Source organism: Canis lupus, chromosome 4, assembly GCF_011100685.1.
Source record: "Canis lupus familiaris isolate Mischka breed German Shepherd chromosome 4, alternate assembly UU_Cfam_GSD_1.0, whole genome shotgun sequence".
NCBI lineage: Eukaryota > Metazoa > Chordata > Mammalia > Carnivora > Canidae > Canis > Canis lupus.
Genome location: NC_049225.1, coordinates 72,273,701 through 72,295,414, shown reverse-complemented (window position 1 = coordinate 72,295,414; position 21,714 = coordinate 72,273,701). Strand labels below are relative to the sequence as shown.

Below are 21,714 nucleotides of genomic sequence, written 5' to 3'. Positions count from 1 at the left end.
TTTAAAACTAAGAATGTGGGATCCCTGGGTGGCGCAGCGGTTTGGCGCCTGCCTTTGGCCCAGGGCACGATCCTGGAGACCCGGGATCGAATCCCACATCAGGCTCCCGGTGCATGGAGCCTGCTTCTCCCTCTGCCTGCGTCTCTGCCTCTCTCTCTCTCTCTGTGACTATCATAAAAAAAAATAAAAAATAAAAAAAAAAATAAAACTAAGAATGTTTAAGTCATTGGACTCTTTGAAATTACATGCAAAAATTTTGTGGATGCATCTGTATGCATTCTTTGAGGGTGGGAAGAAAGAGTTTTTGATCAAATTCCCCAAAGAATCTGAAATCCAAATGAAGATTATAATCTACTGTTTAAAAAGGTATTTCTGGTAAAGATTTTATTCACATACCAAGATAAAATTCTCACATACTGTAAAAACTTGTGGTTTTAACAATGCAGATCCCTCAGTTTTCATGCTTTAGTGCAATCTTCCATTAAGATTTCCATTAAGAAGATATTAACTTCGTTGTAACCTAAATGCTTCCCCCCAAAAGTCCCCTCCCAAACACAAGGGTAAAACTAAAGCCCACTCAAAAGAAAACAAACTAAGCACAGCATTAACAGTATACTCTTAAGGGAAAAGAAATCTTACCTTTTGAAGTTCTCCTACAATGACAGTGAATTGATGTTCACAAAGAAGTTTCCATAAAGCCAGAGCCTGGTATGATTTTCGAACCAACTGCTGGATTGCCTGAAGTGAAACCTTTTCACTCAGTTGAGCCTCTAATTACAAAATACAACTAATGAAGTTTTATAAAATGACATATGGTTCTGTTTTAAATAAAACAACACTTTAACTTGAAATAAAAAATAATAGTTAAGGCTGAAATCCTCATTGATCTCCCTCCCTCATCATAGCCAACCATGATCATGACTTGGTGAATTCATGCTTTTACCCTGTCATTATGTGTATGTGTTTCTGTATGTCTGTCTGTGTGAATGTACACATAAACAACAAAAATACTATTTTTAAATTATTTACATGTTTCCCATCCAGTTGTATTTTCACAGGCTATTTATATTAATAAGTGTAAACCAAGTATATTTAAATTGCTAGATATATTCCATCATAATCTAGTATAAATTATTAGATATGTTCCATCATGTAAGTATACCACAAATAGGTCCATGTGCCACCTTAAGGACATTGATATTGTCTCCCATGCTTTGCTACTAAAACAATAGTGCAATGAACATCCTTAAAAGACTTCTAAAGAGCACCATCAGATTTCTCTAGGACTATGTTCCTCAAATCTGGATTAAGATAAATTGGTGGGAAAAAAAAAAAAGTAAACCCGCAAGTCACAAAATCAATTCAGTCATGAGAGTTCTTTTTTCTTCTTAAAAAGGAAACAGGGGCAGCCCAGGTGGCTCAGCGGTTTAGCGCCACCTTCAGCGCAGGTGTGATCCTGGAGACCTGGGATGGAGTCCGACATCAGGCTCCCTGCATGGAGCCTGTTTTTCCCTCTGCCTGTGTCTCTGCCTCTCTCGTCTCTCATGAATAAATAAAATCTTAAAAAAAAAAAAACACAAAAAACAGAATTGGGGTGCCTGGCTGGCTCAGTCATTGGACCATATGAGACTCGATTTCAGGCTTGTGAGTTCAAAGCCCCACGTTGGGCATGGAGCCTACTTACAAAAAAAAAAAAAGAGGAAATATAAAAAAGTAAAATATTAGAGTATAAAACAGGTACTTATTCCCTATAATTTTGTTTCAGTTGTATATGTATGCTTTCAAACATCAGGGTCATAACATAAAATGTATTTCTCACTACAGAGAAAAAAGTCTGATAAAGACTGCTACATGATATATCCTTAGAAGTGAAACTATTGGCTATCAATATATATGCATTTTCAGCTTTATAAGATATGATCAAATTGCTCTCCAAAGTAGTAATTTCAGTGTACACTGCCAGCAATTTGAACCCTCTTTTGTTTTAATCCTTACCAATGCTATTGTCAGGCTTAAAAGACCTTACTGAAGTACAAATAGTAATGAAAAAATGTTTATAAAATAGTAAACAGAAAACTAGACTTAACAAGAAGAGACAAGAGTAAATGGCTGGGTCTTAATTAGCAAAGTTCTATCAGCCAGAATAATTGGCTCAAGTAGAACACAAAAAATTCTTCAAAAAAAAAAAAAAAAAAAAAGAATGGCAGGCCATTCTTTAAGATTTAAGATTTATTTATTTATGACAGACATAGAGAGAGAAAGAGAGAGACACAGGACGGAGGGAGAAGCAGGCTCCATGCTGGGAGCCCGACGTGCGACTCGATCCCGGGACTCCAGGATCTTGCCCTGGGCCAAAGGCAGGCGCTAAACCACTGAACCACTCAGGGATCCCCATCAGGCCCAATTTAAACAATGATTATTATTCCAAATTATTTCTAGAATAATTGATGATTATAAGTTTTCTATTACTTTGCTCTTTCCTTGGTTGCTATTTACAATAGACCAAAAAACACAATAAAAATATTGACTGACGTTTTTAACTCTATAAAATGGCGTGTCACTAATCATTAGGAAAATGCAAATCAAAAACCACAATGAGATACCACTTTGTACCCAGTAGGATAGATATCATAAAAAAGAGAACTGTAACTAGTGAAGACCTGAAGAAACTCAAATACTTTGTGTACTAACTACTAGTAGAAATGTAAAATGGCACATAGAAAACAGTGTGGCGGTTCCTCAAAAATTAAAAACAAAATACCGTATGATCCAGCAATCTATTTCTGGCTATGTAACAAAAGAACTGAAAGCAGAGACTCAAATTTATTTTGTTTACCATGTTTATAGAAGAATTATTCACAATATCTCTAAGGTGGAAGTAACCCACGTGTTCAAAAACCCAAGTGTTTTCTCTGCTTTCATGAAAAAACAAAACAAAACAAAACCCCAAACCAGCATTCAGTGTTGTTTTGCAGCAAGCCATTATAGAGATAGCATGCACCTCACCAAACTCCTTCCCCAGAAACCACACACATCACCTTGGCATCAAGCACCACAACTTTAAAATGTGTCTATGAGCATCTGTGCTTTAACACTAAATGTGTCCTAAGATGGGGTGTCTGGCTGGCTCAGTCGGAAGAGCATGCAACTCTTAATCTTGGGGTTGTGAGTTCAAGCCCCACAATGAGTGCAGAGAGTACTAAAAAAAAGTAAATAAATTAAAAAAAAATGTTTTGAGGAACAGAGAAAAGCCTAAGAAAGGTTATTTTCTGGGGTCTGGGAATGTTCAAAAATTTTTCCATATAAATTAATGGTAATTACTTCCTGACTTTATGCCATTTTGGCTTATGAAAGGTTTCACAGGAACACTCTACTTTCATATAGCAGGAAAAACCTGTATAGACATACAATGGAATAGTCTTAAAAAGAAAAGAAATTTGGAAATTTATATATATATGTTTGAGGTATACAGGTAGTCAAATTCAAAGACAAAAAACAAAAATGATGACAGTTGTTAGGGGCTGGGGCAGTGGGGGAAATGAAGAGTTATTGTTTCATGGGTACAGAGTTTTATAGGAAGATGAAAAACGTTCTGGAAATGGATAGTGGTGATGTTTGCACAACAATGTGAATGTAGTTAAAATGGTAAATTTCGGGATCCCTGGGTGGCGCAGCGGTTTGGCGCCTGCCTTTGGCCCAGGGCGCGATCCTGGAGACCCGGGATCGAATCCCACGTCGGGCTCCCGGTGCATGGAGCCTGCTTCTCCCTCTGCCTGTGTCTCTGCCTCATTCTCTCTCTCTCTCTGTGACTATCACAAATAAATAAAAATCTTTAAAAAAAAAAAAAAAAATGGTAAATTTCGGGGATCCCTGGGTGGCGCAGCGGTTTGGCGCCTGCCTTTGGCCCAGGGTGTGATCCTGGAGACCTGGGATCGAATCCCACATCGGGCTTCCAGTGCATGGAGCCTGCTTCTCCCTCTGCCTATGTCTCTGCATCTCTCTCTCTCTCTGTGACTATCATAAATAAATAAAAAATAAAATAAAATAAAATGGTAAATTTCATATTATGTCCATTTTACAATTAAGAGACTCATTTGAAATATGTTTTCTTGTATAGAAAGGGAAAAGAATTAATGGGCTGAAAGTTATGGAAATATATGAGATCCACATTGCCTCACTTTCCCAACCACACTGATGTTAATAAAAAATATCTGTATTACCAAAGAACTAGATCCTTTTGAGAAATGTCCACTGTTTTCTATTCTATAAATAAAACTCTTTATTGGGGTCACGTACAGTCAACTGATCAGAAGGAGTAACTTACCATGAAACTTCCTTTGCAGTTCCTGTTGCATCTGCTGAGTATTTCCATTTTCAGGACGCATGAATCCTATCAGCCTCTGCTGCACTTTGGCAGTTGTGCTGAAACATATTCCAGAATGTATATTGTGCTTTCAACCATTTTACTGATATACAATTCACGTACCATACAATTCAACCATTTAAAGTATGTAATTTAGTTTTTTGAAATATATTCACAGGGCTGTGCAATTATCACAATCTAATTTTGGAACATTTTCACCCACTCCCTATTAGCAGTCAATCCTCATCTCTCCTGCCCTTACCCTAAGTAACTGCTAGCCTACTTTCTATCTCTTTAAGTTTGCCTATTCTGAATATTTCATATAAATGAACTGGAATACACTGTCAATATTCTTTTCCTCTGTAGAATAGTGAAATAATCACTGGTCAGTCAATGATGATTTAAACCTGAAGCATTTTAATCTTCTGGATGCTTAAAGTTTCTATTTGGTTTTCCTGATGTACATTTTGTTCAGAAAGGCCGGATAAATGGTTGCTTCTTTCTCTTTATCTGCCAAATTTAAAAGTAATGAATTGAGGGATCCCTGGGTGGCGCAGCGGTTTGGCGCCTGCCTTTGGCCCAGGGCGCGATCCTAGAGACCCGGGATCGAATCCCACATCGGGCTCCTGGTGCATGGAGCCTGCTTCTCCCTCTGCCTCTCTCTCTCTGTGACTATCACAAAAAATTAAAAAAAAAAAAAAAAAAAAAAAAAAGTAATGAATTGAGAGGTGCCTGGGTAATTCAGTTAAATGCCGTCATCAGCTCAGGTCATAATCCTGCGGTTCTTGGATCAAGCCCCTCACTGGGCTCTCTGCTTGGCGGAAGTTTGCCTTTTCCCTCTCCCTTTGACACTCCCTCTGCTTGTGCACTATTCCAAAGTAAATAAACAAAATCTTTTAAGAAAAAAGTTATGAGTGGAGTTTCTAGCATCCTTCAAAGATGAGCAGTATTTTGGTTTCAAGTTATATAATAAAATCCACCTTTTTCCCATATGAGAAAATTTAATTCCCAACACTCAGTAAAAAAAGACACACTGAAGATATTATGGTGAAATTGTTAAATATTCAGTAATAAAGCCAAAAAGTTAAAAAAAACTTCAAGGTAGGGCAGCCTGGGTGGCTCAGCGGTTTAGCGCAGCATTCAGCCCAGGGTGTGGTGTGATCCTGGAGACCCAGGATCGAGTCCCACGTTGGGCTCCCGGCATGAAGCCTGCTTCTCCCTCTACCTGTGTCTCTGCGCCTCTCTCCCTCTCTCTCTCTCTCTCTCACATCTCTCATGAATAAATAAAATCTTATTTAAAAAAAAACAACTTCAAGGTAAACACAAGCCATTTATAGAGTAAAGAGAATCAGAAAGTCAATGCACTTTTCCTCTGCAATATTAAAGCTTAGGAAAAAAATAGAACAAACTGTAAATGAAGATCTGAGAGAAAATGACTATGACCTTACAATCCCATGCTCATTAGGCAATAGAAAGGGGTGAAATAACTGATTTATGCTGCAACATGGATCTAGAAAATGAACCTCAAAATAATGCTAAGCAAAAAAGCTAGATTCTAAAGATCACAAATTATGTGATTCCATTTATATAAACTGTCAAGAATAGGCAAATCTAGAGATAGGATAGATTAATAATTATTTGGGGTTAAGGAGTTAAAATGACTGCAAATGGACAAAAGAAATGTCTTTGGGTTGCAGAAAATGTTCCAAAACTGGATTTTAGTGATGGCTGCACAATTTTATATATTTACTAAAAGTCAATGAACCAAACATTTAAAATAAGTGTATCTTGAAGAATAATAAATTACATCTTCAGAAGCTATTAAAAAATATTTAGTGCGACTAATGTTGCAAGCATGAAAGGTTGGTTGAAACTAAAAAAATCTGTTAATAAAGGAAAAGAAAATCTCTGCAAAATGCAGACATTTGACAAACTCCAATACTCACTTTATGTAAATATTCAATAAAACAAAAATGGATGAGTACTTTCTTAGGATGATTAACTATGTAGGCATGTTTTTGTTTTTGTTTTTTTGAAAATATTATTTATTTGACAGAGAGACATCATGCAAGCAGGAGGAGCAGTAGGCAGAGGGAGAGGAAGAAGTAAGCTCCCCAATGAGCGGAGAGCCTGATGTGGGGCTTGATCTCAGGACCCTGAGATCATGAACTGAGCTGAGGGAAAGCACTTAACCAACTAAGTCACCCAGGCACCCCTGTAGGCTTGTTCTTAGAAAACACTACAAGCTTTCCCACTAAAGTCAGGAATAAGATCTGGATGTCCACTGTATCTTCACTACTATTTACCACTGTGTTTGGAAATATTAGCCTATACAGACAAGAAAAAGAAACTACAGCTGGAAAGAAAAGGTAAAACTCTCTATTTGCAGATGATAGGACTACATATTTGAAAAAAAAAAAAAAAAAACCTCAATGAAAAAACTTAACTAAAAAAGAAATCAGTAAAGTAACAGGGTATAAAATTAACAGAATTGCAATTATAACTGTAAAATTCAATAAACTGCTAAGAAACTATTAACAGAAGAACATAATGTTAAAAAAAAATATTCCAACTAAAATTCCAGATAATTTCCAGAAAGGATACTGATGGGAAAAAGGAAAGATAATAGTTTCTGTACAATTTCAAAGGCTGATGGAGATGTGAATTTTTCAGAACTGAAAACTAACTGCTAGAGAAATAAAATCATATATAAAACTTCTAAATCTGTGTTTGGGGTAGGGAGAGGTCTGATTCATCCAGTAAAATAAAGGGATGGGGAAGGAAAGAAAAAACACACAGCAGAAAGCACAAATTCAGGATAGTGAGAATAAGATCAAACATTAAACTAATCCCAATTATGGGACAATTTATGGTTAAATGAACTGTCAAGAATAAAGATAAACTCTTAAAGTGGGTTAACAGGAGAAGGGAGAGATCAATTTATATGTTAAGATATACTTTAGTGTTCCAAAGGCTCAAAATAAAGAAAACTGATATAACTTTCTCAGGAGACAACTAAATACTACACATCAACATTTTAAAAAGTCCTTAAACCGGGATCCCTGGGTGGCGCAGCGGTTTGGTGCCTGCCTTTGGCCCAAGGCACGATCCTGGAGACCCGGGATCGAATCCCACGTCGGGCTCCCGGTGCATGGAGCCTGCTTCTCTCTCCGCCTGTGTCTCTGCCTCTCTCTCTCTCTCTGTGTGTGTGACTATCATAAATAAAAATTAAAAAAAAAAGTCCTTAGACCCACTAATTCTACTTCTCAAAAAACTCATCTGAAGATTACTAAACAAGTACACAAACATGTATAAAGAGGAATAATCACTGTACCTTGTTCATAACATGAAAACACAAAACACTGCAATGATTAGAGTTATACCATTAATTGTTTGCATATAAATAATGGGAAAACATGCAGCCAATATAAAAATTATTTATCCCACTGACTTGGAATACTCCAAAAGATAGAGTATATACAACGTTTTATAAAAGTATGCCTACTTACTTTCTTTTTTTTAGATTTTTAAAATTTACTCACAAGAGACACACACAGAGGCAGAAACTTATGCAGAGGGAGGAAAACCAGGCTCCATGCAGGGAGCCCGACATGGGACTTGATCCCGAAACTCCAGGATCACGCCCTGAGCCCAAGGCAGACATTCAACCACTGAGCCACCTAGGCGTCCCGCCTACTTAGATTCTTTAGCAGTTTTTTTTTTCCTAATTTTTTTGTTTTTATGTAGGGAGAAGACCTAAGGTTTGAGCAGCAGGAGAAAGATACAATGTCGATTACGGGGTCACAGAACAGTCTCTGTCCCATTGAGTGACAGCTGCCACTGGCACCATCTCAGGGCAAGGATGCAATCAAAGGTTTTCTTTCAGCACCAGCTACCAAATCCTGGCCCCACTGTCAGGGGAGGACCTGTGAAAGTGCTATATTTGCAGTTTTAAAGAAATTTATTTATTTATTTATTTGATTTTATTTATTTGATTTATTCATTTATGAGAGACAGAGACACAGGCAGAGGGAGAAGTAGGCTCCATGCAAGGAGCCTGATGCGGGAGTCGATCCCTGGACTCCAGGATCACGCCCTGGGTCAAAGGCAGGCGCCAAACCGCTGAACCACCCAGGGATCCCTATTTATGAATTTCATAAAGTTTACACTGTTATACTTCAGATCATAAATTTTCTGTGCAGTGAAATCTTTACAAAAAGCCCAAGTTACTTCTATAACAAAAAATTCAACCGAAACATGTCACACAAAAACTTTTATAGGTACGTTCACACCAGCATTTTTCATAGTAATCAAAAAGCAAACACAGCCCAAATGAGTGACGCCGGATGAACTGAAAAATGAAACAAACTACTGGTATTACACATTAAAACATGTGAACCTCAAAAAAAAAAAATAAATAAATAAAAATAAAAAAATAAAATAAATAAAACATGTGAACCTTGAAAATATGCTAAAGGAAAGAAGCTAAAACCAAAAGGCAATGCTTCGAATTAAATAAAAGATCAGAATATAGAGCCATAGAGACAGACAGGTCATAATTAGACTATGTAGTAAATTCCTTTCTTATGTTTATTAAAGTATAGCAATTATAGCTGCCAGGGACTGGAAGGGAAATGGGGAATGCTATGGACTGTGTGTTTGTGTCCCACCATATTCCTATTTTGAAGTCCCAAATCCAAAGTGATGATATTAGGAGATGGGGCCTTTGCAAAGTAATTAGGTGTAGATGGGTTGATGAGAGTGAAGCCCCCACGATGAATTTGGTACCTTTACAAGAAGTGACCAGAGAGTTTGTCATCTAGTTTTCTCTGCCACGTAAGGACACAGAAAGAAAGCAGCTGTCTGCAAAGAAGGAAGAGGGTCCTCACCAGAAACCAAACATCCTGGCCTCAGACCTCCAGCCTCCAGAACTGTGAGAAGTGTTTGTTGTTTAAGCCATTCTATGGTATTATTGTTATTGCGGCCTGAACAGGGACTGACTTCTAAAGGGGAAAGGGTTTCTCTTTGGCATGAAGAAAATGTTCTGGAATTGGATAGTGGTGATAACTGCATAACCTTATAACTATACTAAAAACCACTGAACTAAATATTTAAAAGGATGAATTTTATAAGATGAATTACATCTCAGAGAAAAAAAGGAAAAATAGGCAAATAATTTTGTTTATTCTTACTTTGGATTTCCTAATGGTCCTCCTGCAAATTGGGAGTTTCTGTCTAGAAATTCTTGCAAACCCTTTAGTTCTTGTAGCACTGACTCCAGAAGTTGGGAGGGAACGCTACTTTCAATCTGTAAGAAAAAGAGTATTTTCAAAAGCTTTAAAACACTGAAAAAGTGTATAGGCAAAAAAAATATATATAACTGAATATCAAATTTCAATTTTTAAGTACCTTATCTTCATAAACAATAATTATTTATGCTTGATGAAGAGAATAAAGGGCTTAATAAGAACATCCCTCCTGGCCTGCTCTAGTTTGTTTTAGGCATAATTTACAGACCGTAAAACACATCTTAAGTGAACATCTTGATAGCTTTTTATGTTTTACTCCAGTTACCACCCAGACCACAATACAGAATATTTCCAACACCGAGAAATTCCCTAATGCTCCTTTCTAGTCATTAGTCATCTCCCAGGTAACCTAAAGTTTGATACATTCACACCAGCATTTTAGCTTTGCCTTAACTCCGTAATTTAGCTTTGCCTGTTCTTGAGCTTCATATAAGTGGAACCATATATCATGTGAAGTAAATGTATTCTTATTCTTAGATATGTGAACTTTAAAAGTATTAGAGTTGAAAAAATATTTGGTATCTCTCAGACTTAAAGAAAAAAAGCTTTAAAACATTCATATTTCACATTAAAAAATTTTTACTACCTGAATTTATAATACAAAGTTTTACGGGATCTATTCTTAAAGCACTCTAGAAAGTACTAATGCATGGAAATTAGTACTGCGTCTGTGGAGTTTGGGAATGTATAAGCAAAATATAAAATAGTAGCTTTGAGTAATATTAAATTTTAGGACTTAATTTGTTTAGCCCTCACAACAGCCTTAAGATGGAGATGTCTTATTATTCGCATCTTATAGTGAAGTATCAGACTGAACTATTAAGAAAATTACTCATCATTTATAAAGTGACAGAGCTAGGACTTCATCCAGGGCGAGGAGGGTTTATTGGACATGTACACAAAGGAATAATCATTGCATTTTGTTTATAACACCAAGAAATGTGAAACAATCTATTTATACAATACCATAAACTAGTTTTACACCAACAAAATACATTATACAATACACTTACTGCAGTGATCTCTTTGTTGCCACTCTTGAATACTCTCTCCACAACTAAACTAGCATCCCAGATATTGCTGAAATAAAAAAATGTTTTAATGATTATACTGTATAAACAAAAATAATTAGACTATGTAGTAAATTCCTTTCTTATGTTTATTAAAGTATAGCAATTATTTCATTTAACACTTTATGAAGTTGGGCAGCCTGGGTGGCTCAGCGGTTTAGTGCCTTCAGCCCAGGGTGTGATCCTGGAGACCCAGGATCGAGTCCCACACATCAGGCTCCCAGCATGGAGCCTGCTTCTTCTCCCTCTGCCTGTGCCTCTGCCTTTCTCTCTTTCTCTCTCTGTCTCTCATGAATAAATAAATAAAATCTTAAAAAAAAAAAAAAACACTTTATGAAGTTATCTGAAAGAACAGAATACAAGAAAATTTCTAAACCTGATATACCTCATTATTTCACATAATGAAATACTGCTGAGAAAAAATCAAGACTAGGGGCAATGAATTGTAAACAAGAAAGTTTATAACGCAAAAACAAAATTATAAAGGAGTTTTGCACTGTTTCACATTTTTTTAAAGACTTTATTTATTCATGAGAGAGACACACAGAGAGAGGCAGAGACCTAGGCAGAGGGAGAAGCAGACTCCATGCAGGGAGCCCGCTGTGGGACTCGATCTCGGGACTCCAGGATCATGCCCTGAGCTGAAGGCAGATGCTCAACCACTGAGCCACTCAGGCGTCTCACTGTTTCACATTTTAAGCAAATGATTCAAATGAAAGCATCCATCTCAAGTCTAAGACAAATATATAGCACACAAGATAATTAACCAGATGATATGATCACCTAATTGAAAAAATGGCTATAATTCTTTGTCCCTCCTTAAACCTATCCTTTGCTATGTAACTTTGATGTGTCTCTCATAATGAGAAGTACATTTGCCATTTTTGAATGGATTTTATTTTTGAATCTGGGTTGGACTGAAGATTTTCCCTGGCCCATTGACAGAGGTGAAAATGATGGTAAGCCAACTCTTAACCGAGGCATCAAGAAGCTCTGCAAATTTCTACCTCTTATAAGACCTTGCCATCATGAATAATCCCTGGGTAACCTGGAGCATGACAGACCATGTGAAAAACAATCCAGTTGTCCCAGCATACAAACATGACCCTAGGGCAGCCCTGGTGGCTCAGCAGTTTAGCGCTGCCTTCAGCCCAGGGTGTGATCCTGGAGACCCAGGATCGAGTCCCACATCAGACTCCCAGCATGGAGTCTGCTTCTCCCTCTGCCTGTGACTCTGCCTCTCTCTCTCTATCTGTGTCTCACATGAATAAATAAAATCTTTAAAAACAAATAAACAAACATGACCCTAAACATGTGAGAATCCAGCCAAGATTGACAGAGCTCTCTTCAACCTCACAGCTAAATGCATGTAAATGAATGAGTCTAGCCAAGACCAGACTGCCTACTTGACTTGCAGATACATGTCACTTAGTTAATGGGGTAACACTATATATTAATATGTATGTATACATATTATAGGTGGTTAGATGATATAGGTGGTTAGATGATAAAAAAGCTAAACAATGGGAAACAATCTTATTAATGAACAAGTGAGCTAGGAATAAATGATATCCCAAATTTAGAGGCAAAAATAAAAATATTCAACTATACAAAATAGGACAAGGTAAGCAACAGTTGGTCAGTCCATGCATAACTTACCCCATGATTCGAGAAAAGTAAATGCAAATACCATTATGTTTTCCAGAGTACACAATCTCTGGTGCAGCCATACAACTCATACTTGCAGCCTGAGTTGCTGGGTTTCCTGAAACACACACTGGAGTTGACATGGCAGGAGGATGTACACCTTGCAAACACATAAGAAAGATAAATCTTTATTTTTTATTTTTATTTTTTTTAAGTATCGATGTTTTTCTTTATTTTTTTTTTAATTTTTATTTATTCATGATAGTCACACACAGAGAGAGAGAGAGGCAGAGACACAGGCAGAGGCAGAGACACAGGCAGAGGGAGAAACAGGTTCCATGCACCGGGAGCCCGACGTGGGATTCGATCCCGGGTCTCCAGGATCGCGCCCTGGGCCAAAGGCAGGCGCCAAACCGCTGCGCCACCCAGGGATCCCCAAGATAAATCTTTAAATTTAAACTTAAACATTCAGCATCCTCATTAACCCAAGTCTGTGTATCTAGACCCGAAGGTAAGAATATTTACAAAAACAGTAGAATAAATAGGTATCGAATTTGGTCTTCCCTAGGAAAAAGACACTCAGACTTGGATGGTGCTTCCAGGTAGGCTTTCAAGTGTCAGCATATAAGAGAAAAGGTAAGAAAGCTTGCAATCACCTCTTCTTAATGTTGAGAGTCAAATAGAGCTAATTATACAGATTTCATGGTTGCTAATTAAATCCTGATACCCAAATTAAGAGCTTTCCAGGTATACTACTAAAGGTGTTTCTACACAAAAGCATTCACAGCTAAATGTCAATACTGCTTGGACGTGACTTCTATTAAATTACATTATTTTCAAGAGACATAGGCAAGTTAATATTTCTCTCACTAAGCATTAAGGACAGTAACAGTATTAGCTCTTCAAAAAGAACAGCAGTAGCAACATAAAACAAAGAAATGAGGTACCTTGAGATGGTGTTCCCAAAAATGATGGATTTGGGTATGGACTACTACTAGGAATAGGGGAACCTAAAAAAGAAAGAAGAATATAGATTTATAAAATAACCTCCCAATCTTTTAAATCTGATTAAATTAGACAGAGAAGCTATTTCTAAGCAGGAGTGAGGAATGGCACCATTCATGACATATTTAAATTTTAGGGACTCCTCTTATTTCCCAGGAACTTTCCTTTCTTTTTTAAGATTTAAAGATTTTATTTATTTATACACAAGAGACGCTGAGAGGCAGAGACATAGGCAGAGGAAGGAGAAGCAGGCTCCATGCAGGGAGCCCGATGTGGAACTCCATCCCGGGACTCTGGGATCATGCTCTGAGCCGAAGGCAGACACTCAATCACTGAGCCATCCAGGCGTCCTTCCCAGGAACTTTCTAACAATCCTCACTTTGGAAAACACTGAGGTGGGAGTTTACTTATTATTAAATCACTCACCTCCTTCCTTTTGGATAACTAACAATTTCTGTAAATACTACTGATTACATGTTATTTTGTTCTCTAACACATAAAAGGTCTCAGTAATAAATTATTGCTTTTAAGAGTCAGACATCTATAGAATTATTCACCCAATAAAAAAGTAGCAGTAAATAATGAAAATCTTTATTCATTAAAATATTCCAGTTTCTAAAAATCAAACTATTAGAAATAGTCTATTTCAGTATTTCATACTCACTGGGATAGACAGGAGACCCCAAGATGGGACCAACATTACTTGGAGCAGGGAGAGTAGTTGGAAATCTCATCTGTGCTTCACCACCATACCTGTTTTTATGATAAAAGAGGCTGAGCTTATTCAGTGAAATTATCCACCTTCAAAGCTGGAACTGTTTCAAATCTTGCTAGCTCCCAAATAAATGCTTTAAACATTAGACTTTAATGTATTCTATTTACAGTGCTCACAACACTAATCTAATAAATGTTGACTTGAATCTCAACCAGAAGAATTATAAGGGACTCTTAGCAATTTTTAAGAAGGGTTAGCAATGCACAGAATTTACTTAGAGTATATGGCACTGTATTTTTTATACCAGATTGTGACTAGATAGCACTTGAAAAATGGTTTTAAGCAATTCACATTTCAAATTGCAACTTTAGCTAAATAGCTTAGAAAATGCCTCTTTGACACTAAGTTTCCTTAAAGTGATTCAGAATCCCTCAATGCCAACGATACAAAAAAAGCAGAATCAGTATAGTGTTTTAAGAAGTAAAATTGATATAGTAACTGGAGTAGAGAGAGGTGTAGAAAAAAGACCAGACAGAAGTTGGAGAACAGAATCCAGTTTCTGTATAAAATCCAAGGATAAAAATTCATACGTTGTACTAATCTATTTCTTTTTTAAAGATTTTATTTAGTTTTTCATGAGACACACAGGAGAGAGGCCGAGACATAGGCAGAGGTAGAAGCAGGCTCCCAGCAAGGAACTGGATGCGGGATAGAATCTTGCCCTGGGCCAAAGGCAGACGCTCAACCGCTGAGCCATCAGGTGTTCTGTGTAGCTATTTCTATTAGCATTATAATCTTTCCAGATTTCTTCCTTTTGCAAAAGAATGTTAACTTGCCTATACAGTTCCTCAACTATTTGGTAAGCCCTTAAACTATGTTGACCAATGTAACCATTGAAAAAAGTGGCCAAGAACAAAAGAAGACTGACATATACCTGAAGAAAGCCCGAGTAGCCCATGCAGATACTTCTCTATCACAGGCAGCAGTGGAACAAGCAAGGATAAGGCAGGTTGCACAAGCCTGGTCTTCCTATTTAAAAACAAACAAAAAATAGTACCTTCCCTTATAGTAAACATTTAAAACGAAGTTTGGGTCACTGCTGTATCCAATGTTTAAATTTATGCCTAGCACAGAGCAAGTGCCTAATATATATTTGTTAAGTAAATGAAATCAGTTGGTATGAAAAAGTATTTATCACAAAAACATCGTTGAAGTGTGCTCTTTTTTTTTTGAAATATTTTATTTATCAGAGCAAGACAGCACAAAAACAGGGAGCTGCAGAGGGAGACGGAGAAGCCGGCTCCCCGCTGAGCAGGGAGCCTGATGCAGGGCTTGATCCCAGGACCCAAGGATCGTAACTTGAGCTAAAGGCAGACAACCAACTGAGCCATCCAGGTGCCCTGTTTCTTTTTATCTAGTTTCTATTTTAGTTTATAGTTTATTCCCCTAATTTTTTTCTCATGGTCTTTTTACCTATTAGAAAATAACAACAATAGCTAACATTTATTATGTACCTGTCATGTGCCAGGTACTATTTTAAGAGGTTAGCATATATCAATCCCCACATCATACATTACTATAATTCATGGTTTGTTTGTTTTTAAATTTTATTTATTTATTCATGAGAGACACACACACACACAGAGAAAGGCAGAGACACAAGCAGAGGGAGAAGCAGGCTCCATGCAGGGAGCCTGACGTGGGACTCGATCCTGGGACTCCAGGATCACGCCCTGGGCTGAAGGCAGGCATTAGACAGCTAAGCCACCCAGGGATCCCCTGTAATTCATGTTTTACAGATGAAGAAACTGAAGACCACAGAATTCTACCCTGGTGGTGGAGGCAGTGATGTGAATCCAGTGTCTCTGTATTTAACTTTGATCTGATATTCCTGATCTTAAGTTTTTTGAGTTTTATACCTTGTCAATTCTAGCTACGGCTTTGACATACAAATGGCCTCATCACTACTGTCCCCAATTTTTTCATCAGGCCATTGGCAAAAAATTAAAACAAACAAACAAACAAAAGGATTTGTCCACAAATATCCTGTGTTTGTAATAAAAATGTATAAAATAACTGGAACCTGAGTCTCTGATTAGTATGCTTTAATGAGAACTTATTAATAATGGGGTGCCTGGGTGGCTCAGTTGGTTGGTTATCTCTTTTCGGCTCAGGTCAGGATGCCAGGGTCCTAGGGTTGAACCCCGCATCAGGCTCCTTGCTCAGCGGAGAATGTGCTTCTCCCCCTTCCTCTGCTGCTCCCAATACTTATGTGCTCACTCTGTGTCAAGTAAGATCTTAAAAATATATATATAGTTTCTTAAAAAAAGAACTTATCAATAACATATAAAAACCTGAGTTTATTGTATAGGCTTTATTTATTTATACTGTTCCCAAATATTAGTACACACATAATGGCTAATGTAAAGAAAGGAAGATTGCTAAGATCACCTGTTAATTACAGTATTTTGATCTAACTTACATAAAATTCAGCTCTTACTCGCATTGTTTCATTGTTCAAAATATCGTATTTTTTAAAAGTACAAATAATTACCTGATGTAATTTAAAGAATCTTTCTATCTCTTCTCCATCTCCACCCACATTACTCACAAGTAGATGCCTCAGTTGATCTACAGGTCTAAGTTTATGAAACATAAGACTCCCCTAAGAAGGTAAAAAAACAAAAATGAAACAAATAATAGATTTATCAAGCATGGCTGACATCAACTGACCCACTATTTTATTTAATAATATTAATAAAAACAACAAAACATCCCCTTCAGGAATACAAAGTAAACTGGTGAAAAAGAACATATATGTTTCAACTCCCAACCTATACAAGATCTATCTACATATGGCTAAACAAAATTTAATAAGAAAACATGGGTCTGTAAGACACAAAAAAACTATGGGTGAATTTTTTTATAAACCCCAGAGTAAGTTCTTTAAAAAAATACTTTTGATACTTTTATAAATCCCAAAAGATAACAGAAAATTTTGACTTCTTATATGTTTATCTGTATGGGAAAAATCTCAATAGACAAAATAAAATGACATAACAGGGAAAATGACACTAAAATTAACAAAAATTTCCTTGATAAAGAGCCTCTATAATAGATTTTTAAAAAGACAACTCAATAAAGTAGAAATAGGCAGTCCATAGAAAAACAAGCACTTGAAAAGACCGACTTACTCTTAATAAAATCGCTTATTATACTTAAACAGGATGTGAGGAAACAGGCACTCAATATTCATCAATAGTGAATGCACGCACATATATATGAATAATACAGGGCAATCTGGCAACATCTATCAAATTTAGAAATGCACATATTCTTTCACCCAGATTTAATTCTACAGCTTTATTCACACACTCAGAAAAGGATATACACATAAGGCTGTAGCATTACGAATGGCAAAAGATAATCCATTAATAGGTGCTTAGTTAAATAGGGTACATCCATAGAAAAGAAAACCTTTCAAATTGAAAGTTCTTTATATAATGATATGGGAAGACCTCTAAAATATGTGTTTGAGATATTAAAAACAAGGTATAAAACAGCGTATATAATACGCGACCATTTAATTTTTTTTTTTTTATTTATTATTTATGATAGTCACACAGAGAGAGAGAGAGAGAGAGAGGCGGAGACACAGGCAGAGGGAGAAGCAGGCTCCATGCACCGGGAGCCCGACGTGGGATTCGATCCCGGGTCTCCAGGATTACGCCCTGGGCCAAAGGCATAAACGCTGCGCCACCCAGGGATCCCCTACGCGACCATTTATTTAGAAATATATTTTATTGTTTGTATATCTACACCTCTGGAAGAATACACAGATACTGAGGACATGGGTGTCTGCAGGAAAGGGATCTCAAATGGAAGGGAGAATTTACTCTGTATACTCCTTGTTATAACATTTGAATTTTAAATGCAACACTATTCTGAAAACAAATATTAAAAAATGTTTTTTTAATAACCTAAGTGAGAATTATAAAAAATAAAAAAACAGGTTATTTTGTACCTAGAGTAAAATGCTGTACTAGAGTAAAATGCGACTTTAGAAAAAGAATAACACTCATAAATGGTATTTACGAACTGTTCCTTAAGAATATCTTTAAGAGTAAATATTACTAAAGTACTTAAGTAAATGACTATTAAGCAAATACTGCAGAATACTTAACATTAAACATTGCTTCTTTTTTGTCTCCAACTTAACAGAATATGTACATACCTGTGCTGAGAGGAGAACAAACTTCTTTGGAGGCAACATGTGCTGTTGTACTACAACAGGTGAATCAGTTATTGGAATATGATCCTTATTTAAGGGTGTAATTATTTTATCCACTTTCAATTCATCTATTGCGGAAAGAGCCCAGGAATGACCATCGACGCGGGTTGTCATCTGTGCAAAAGAAAGAAACTTTTTATACCTGTTATTAAAGTTACACAAAGCAAAACCTTCCAAAAAGGAAAAAAAATATAGACCTAATCTCTAATATGCAGAATTATACAAATTAATAACACATGAAAGCGAACATTCCTAAGTTTCTATTTAATGCTCTCCTGTCTATTCCTTTAATCAGGCTATCTTCTATGACAATAATCTTTCATACCAGAAGGCAAAGGCAAATTTTCTTAAGATAACCCTAAACAGGATTTACTTCAATTCTTCAATAACCAAAACTTATTCTACCACCTTTCCAGGATAAACTGGATAGGTTACACTTTGTGGACTGTAGATTTTTGTTCTCTTCTGAAGTTTTTGCTAAAAACTCTTCTTTTTAAAGTGTTTTAATTTTTAAAAATTCTATTATAAAAAATTTCAAGCATCTAAAAATGCTTAAAGTACCAATACCTAAATTCAGTAATTGTTAGCATTTTGCCATACTTCCTTTCTCTAATATACACGGTATATATTTTTTAACTGAACCATTTGAAAGTGATGATATCATATGTCACTGATAAATACTTTTACATGCATCTCCTAAAAATAAAGATGTTCTCTTATATATAACATATATAACACTTAAGAATATTAACAGGGACGCCTGGGTGGTTCAGAGGTAAAGTGTCTGCCTTTGGCCCAGGGCATGATCCTGGAGTCCCGAGATTGAGTCCCACATCGGGCTCCCTGCATGAAGCCTGCTTCTCCTTCTGCCTGTGTCCTGCCTCTCTCTGTGTGTGTCTCTCATGAATAAATAAATAAATTCTAAAAAAAAAAAAAAAAAAAAGAATATTAAAAAAAAATCTGATGCCTAGCCAATATAGTTTTCCCATTATCTCAATGTCTTTTAGCTAGCTTTGGGAAGACTATAGTTTTAGGGAGACTACAATTTGGTTAAAGTTCATGTACAACATTTATATTTGGTAATTGTTTTTCTTTTAAAAACTCCACATTTGGAAACAATTCAGGTACTATACAAATGAAATGATATGATGTATAGTATTTGCTTAAAAAAATTTATCATTCATTGAGTGCTTCCTATGTGCCAGGCAGTGTGCTGAGTGCTTTACACAAGAAATCATTAAGTCCCACAACAAACCCACAGAAGTGGTAGTATTATAACTATAATTATTGTTAACTATAATAGACAAGGTAATTGAAGGCCAGAGACACATCAAATCCTTTGAACCACAGGTTTAAGGAAAGAGAGTAAGAATTCAAACCTGTACTCCCTAACTGTGCTCCCATCAGGACAGGGTTCATATCTTACTCAGTTCTGAATCCTCAGTCTACCTCAACACCACATTAAACAGAGATACATAGCTGGTGCTCAGTAAAATTTAAAGAATAAAGAAAGAATTGGAGAGGGACGCCTGGGTGGCTCAGCAGTTGAGCATCTGCCTTTGGCTCAGGGCGTGATCCTGGAGTCCTGGGATCGAGTCCCACATCAGGCTTCCTGCATGGAGTCTGCTTCTCCCTGCCTCTTCCTGCCTGTATCTCTGCCTCTCTCTGTGTGTGTCTCTCATGAATAAATAAATAAAAATCTTTAATAAAAAAAAGAAAGAATCTGAGAAAAGTGCTTCTTGCCCCCCTCCCAGCTCTTTGGGCCATGTCAGAAACTTGGAAGAGCTCATGTTTTCAAACCACTTTCCCACCCTTGGGGATGGTTTCTATCTCCTCCCACCTACATACCTTTTCCCTGTTACCCGTAACTAAACAGGCTTAAATTTGAGAATAATCAGGAAGCAGGTGGTGGCAGCAGGAACCAAAATACCTTTAAAGAGAGGATTACAGGGGGATCCCTGGGTGGCTCAGCGGTTTAACACCTGCCTTCGGCCCAGGGCATGATCCTGGAGTCCCAGGATTGAGTCCCATATCAGGCTCCCTGCATGGAGCCTGCTTCTCCCTCTGCCTGTGTCTCTCCCTCCCTCCCCGTCTCTCATGAATAAATAAAATCTTAAAAAAAAAAAAAAAGGATTACAAAGGGAGTCTCAGAATATCAAACCCTTGGTGGAGGTTGGTTTATCTGGTTTGATCAGGAGGCAGGCAGCATATGCTATGTAAGGGCATTTAGGAGAAATAAATGGGGTAGAATAGGGGATACCAACAGTGAAGGCAGAGATAGCCTTCCCTAGTCATATCCCTGGAGGTGCTGGCTTCTCCCCAGTTCCTTTTGTGCTGAAGGCTAAGATGAGCAGCCCAGGTGTGAGACTGGGCTAGGACAGGCCGGGGCTATACTCCTTATCCAGGATCTCCACATCAATTTCATGGAGTATGTGGTGGTATTTGATTTGAAAATGGAATTATTTGTTTGTGTGTGTACATCTGTATATGCAGTAAAGAGAGATCAAACAAAATGGAAAAAATGTTGGTAAGTGTTTAATGTGGGGTTCAATTTATCATTCCTCTATTCTTGTTTATGTTAAAAAATTTCTGTAATTAAGGGGCACCTGGGTGGCTCTGTTGGTTAAGCAATGGACTCAATTATGGCTTAGGTCATGATCTCAAGGGACTGAGATCACACCCCAAGTTGGGCTCTGCAGGGGCATGGAGCCTGCTCAAGATTCTCTCTCTCCTTCTCCCTCTGCCCCTTCCCTCTCTCCCTCTTAAAAAAAAGATGAAAGAAAAAGAAAATTCCTATAATTAAAAGAAAAAAGTTTGTTTTTAAATTTAGGTAGAACTACAAATTAAAGACATCATTAAGATAAAATCCTAAGGGGTGCCTGGTTGGCTCAGTCAGTTAAGTGTCCAACTCTTGATTTTGGCTCAGATCATGATTTCAGGGTGGTGAGGTGGAGCTCCGAAGCAGTAGAGAGTGTGTGCTTGACATTCTCTCTCTCCCTCTCCCTCTCAATCCCATGCACATATGCTCTCTAAAATACATAAATCTTTAAAAAAAGATAAAATTCTAAGTCATAACTATAATTAAATAACTAAAAACCTAATACATTAAAATGGGACAAAAGTCATTTCAGAAAAGATATATACATTTTTGGATACATTATGAAAGACATTCCAAAAAAAAAAAAAAAGAAAGACATTCTAAAATGATGCCAATGTTTAAAGATATTTTTTAATTATTACCATCATGACTTCTAACCTCACAGAGGAAAGAATTAACAGGATATACTACTTCTTTCAATATGATTGTTCAAAAT

General features: G+C 36.9%; 1 protein-coding gene and 1 non-coding gene across 2 annotated transcripts in view; both read right to left on the bottom strand.

Annotated features, from left to right (window-relative positions):
* Nucleotides 1-21,714, bottom strand: part of NUP155 (nucleoporin 155) — a 68,167-nt gene that overhangs the window by 22,791 nt on the left and 23,662 nt on the right. Inside the window, exons 13-22 of the mRNA XM_038535278.1 lie at nt 18,344-18,514; nt 16,664-16,774; nt 15,044-15,138; nt 14,059-14,147; nt 13,337-13,399; nt 12,402-12,549; nt 10,686-10,752; nt 9,556-9,671; nt 4,325-4,422; nt 640-770 (exon numbers count right to left, since the gene is read on the bottom strand). Of these exons, the coding sequence (XP_038391206.1) occupies nt 640-770; nt 4,325-4,422; nt 9,556-9,671; nt 10,686-10,752; nt 12,402-12,549; nt 13,337-13,399; nt 14,059-14,147; nt 15,044-15,138; nt 16,664-16,774; nt 18,344-18,514 (1,089 nt within the window). The remainder of the gene's footprint in view (nt 1-639; nt 771-4,324; nt 4,423-9,555; nt 9,672-10,685; nt 10,753-12,401; nt 12,550-13,336; nt 13,400-14,058; nt 14,148-15,043; nt 15,139-16,663; nt 16,775-18,343; nt 18,515-21,714) is intronic.
* On the bottom strand, nt 8,177-8,304 carry LOC119871703. Its single transcript, XR_005358773.1, has one exon. It is a non-coding gene; the product is annotated as a small nucleolar RNA SNORA30/SNORA37 family (small nucleolar RNA).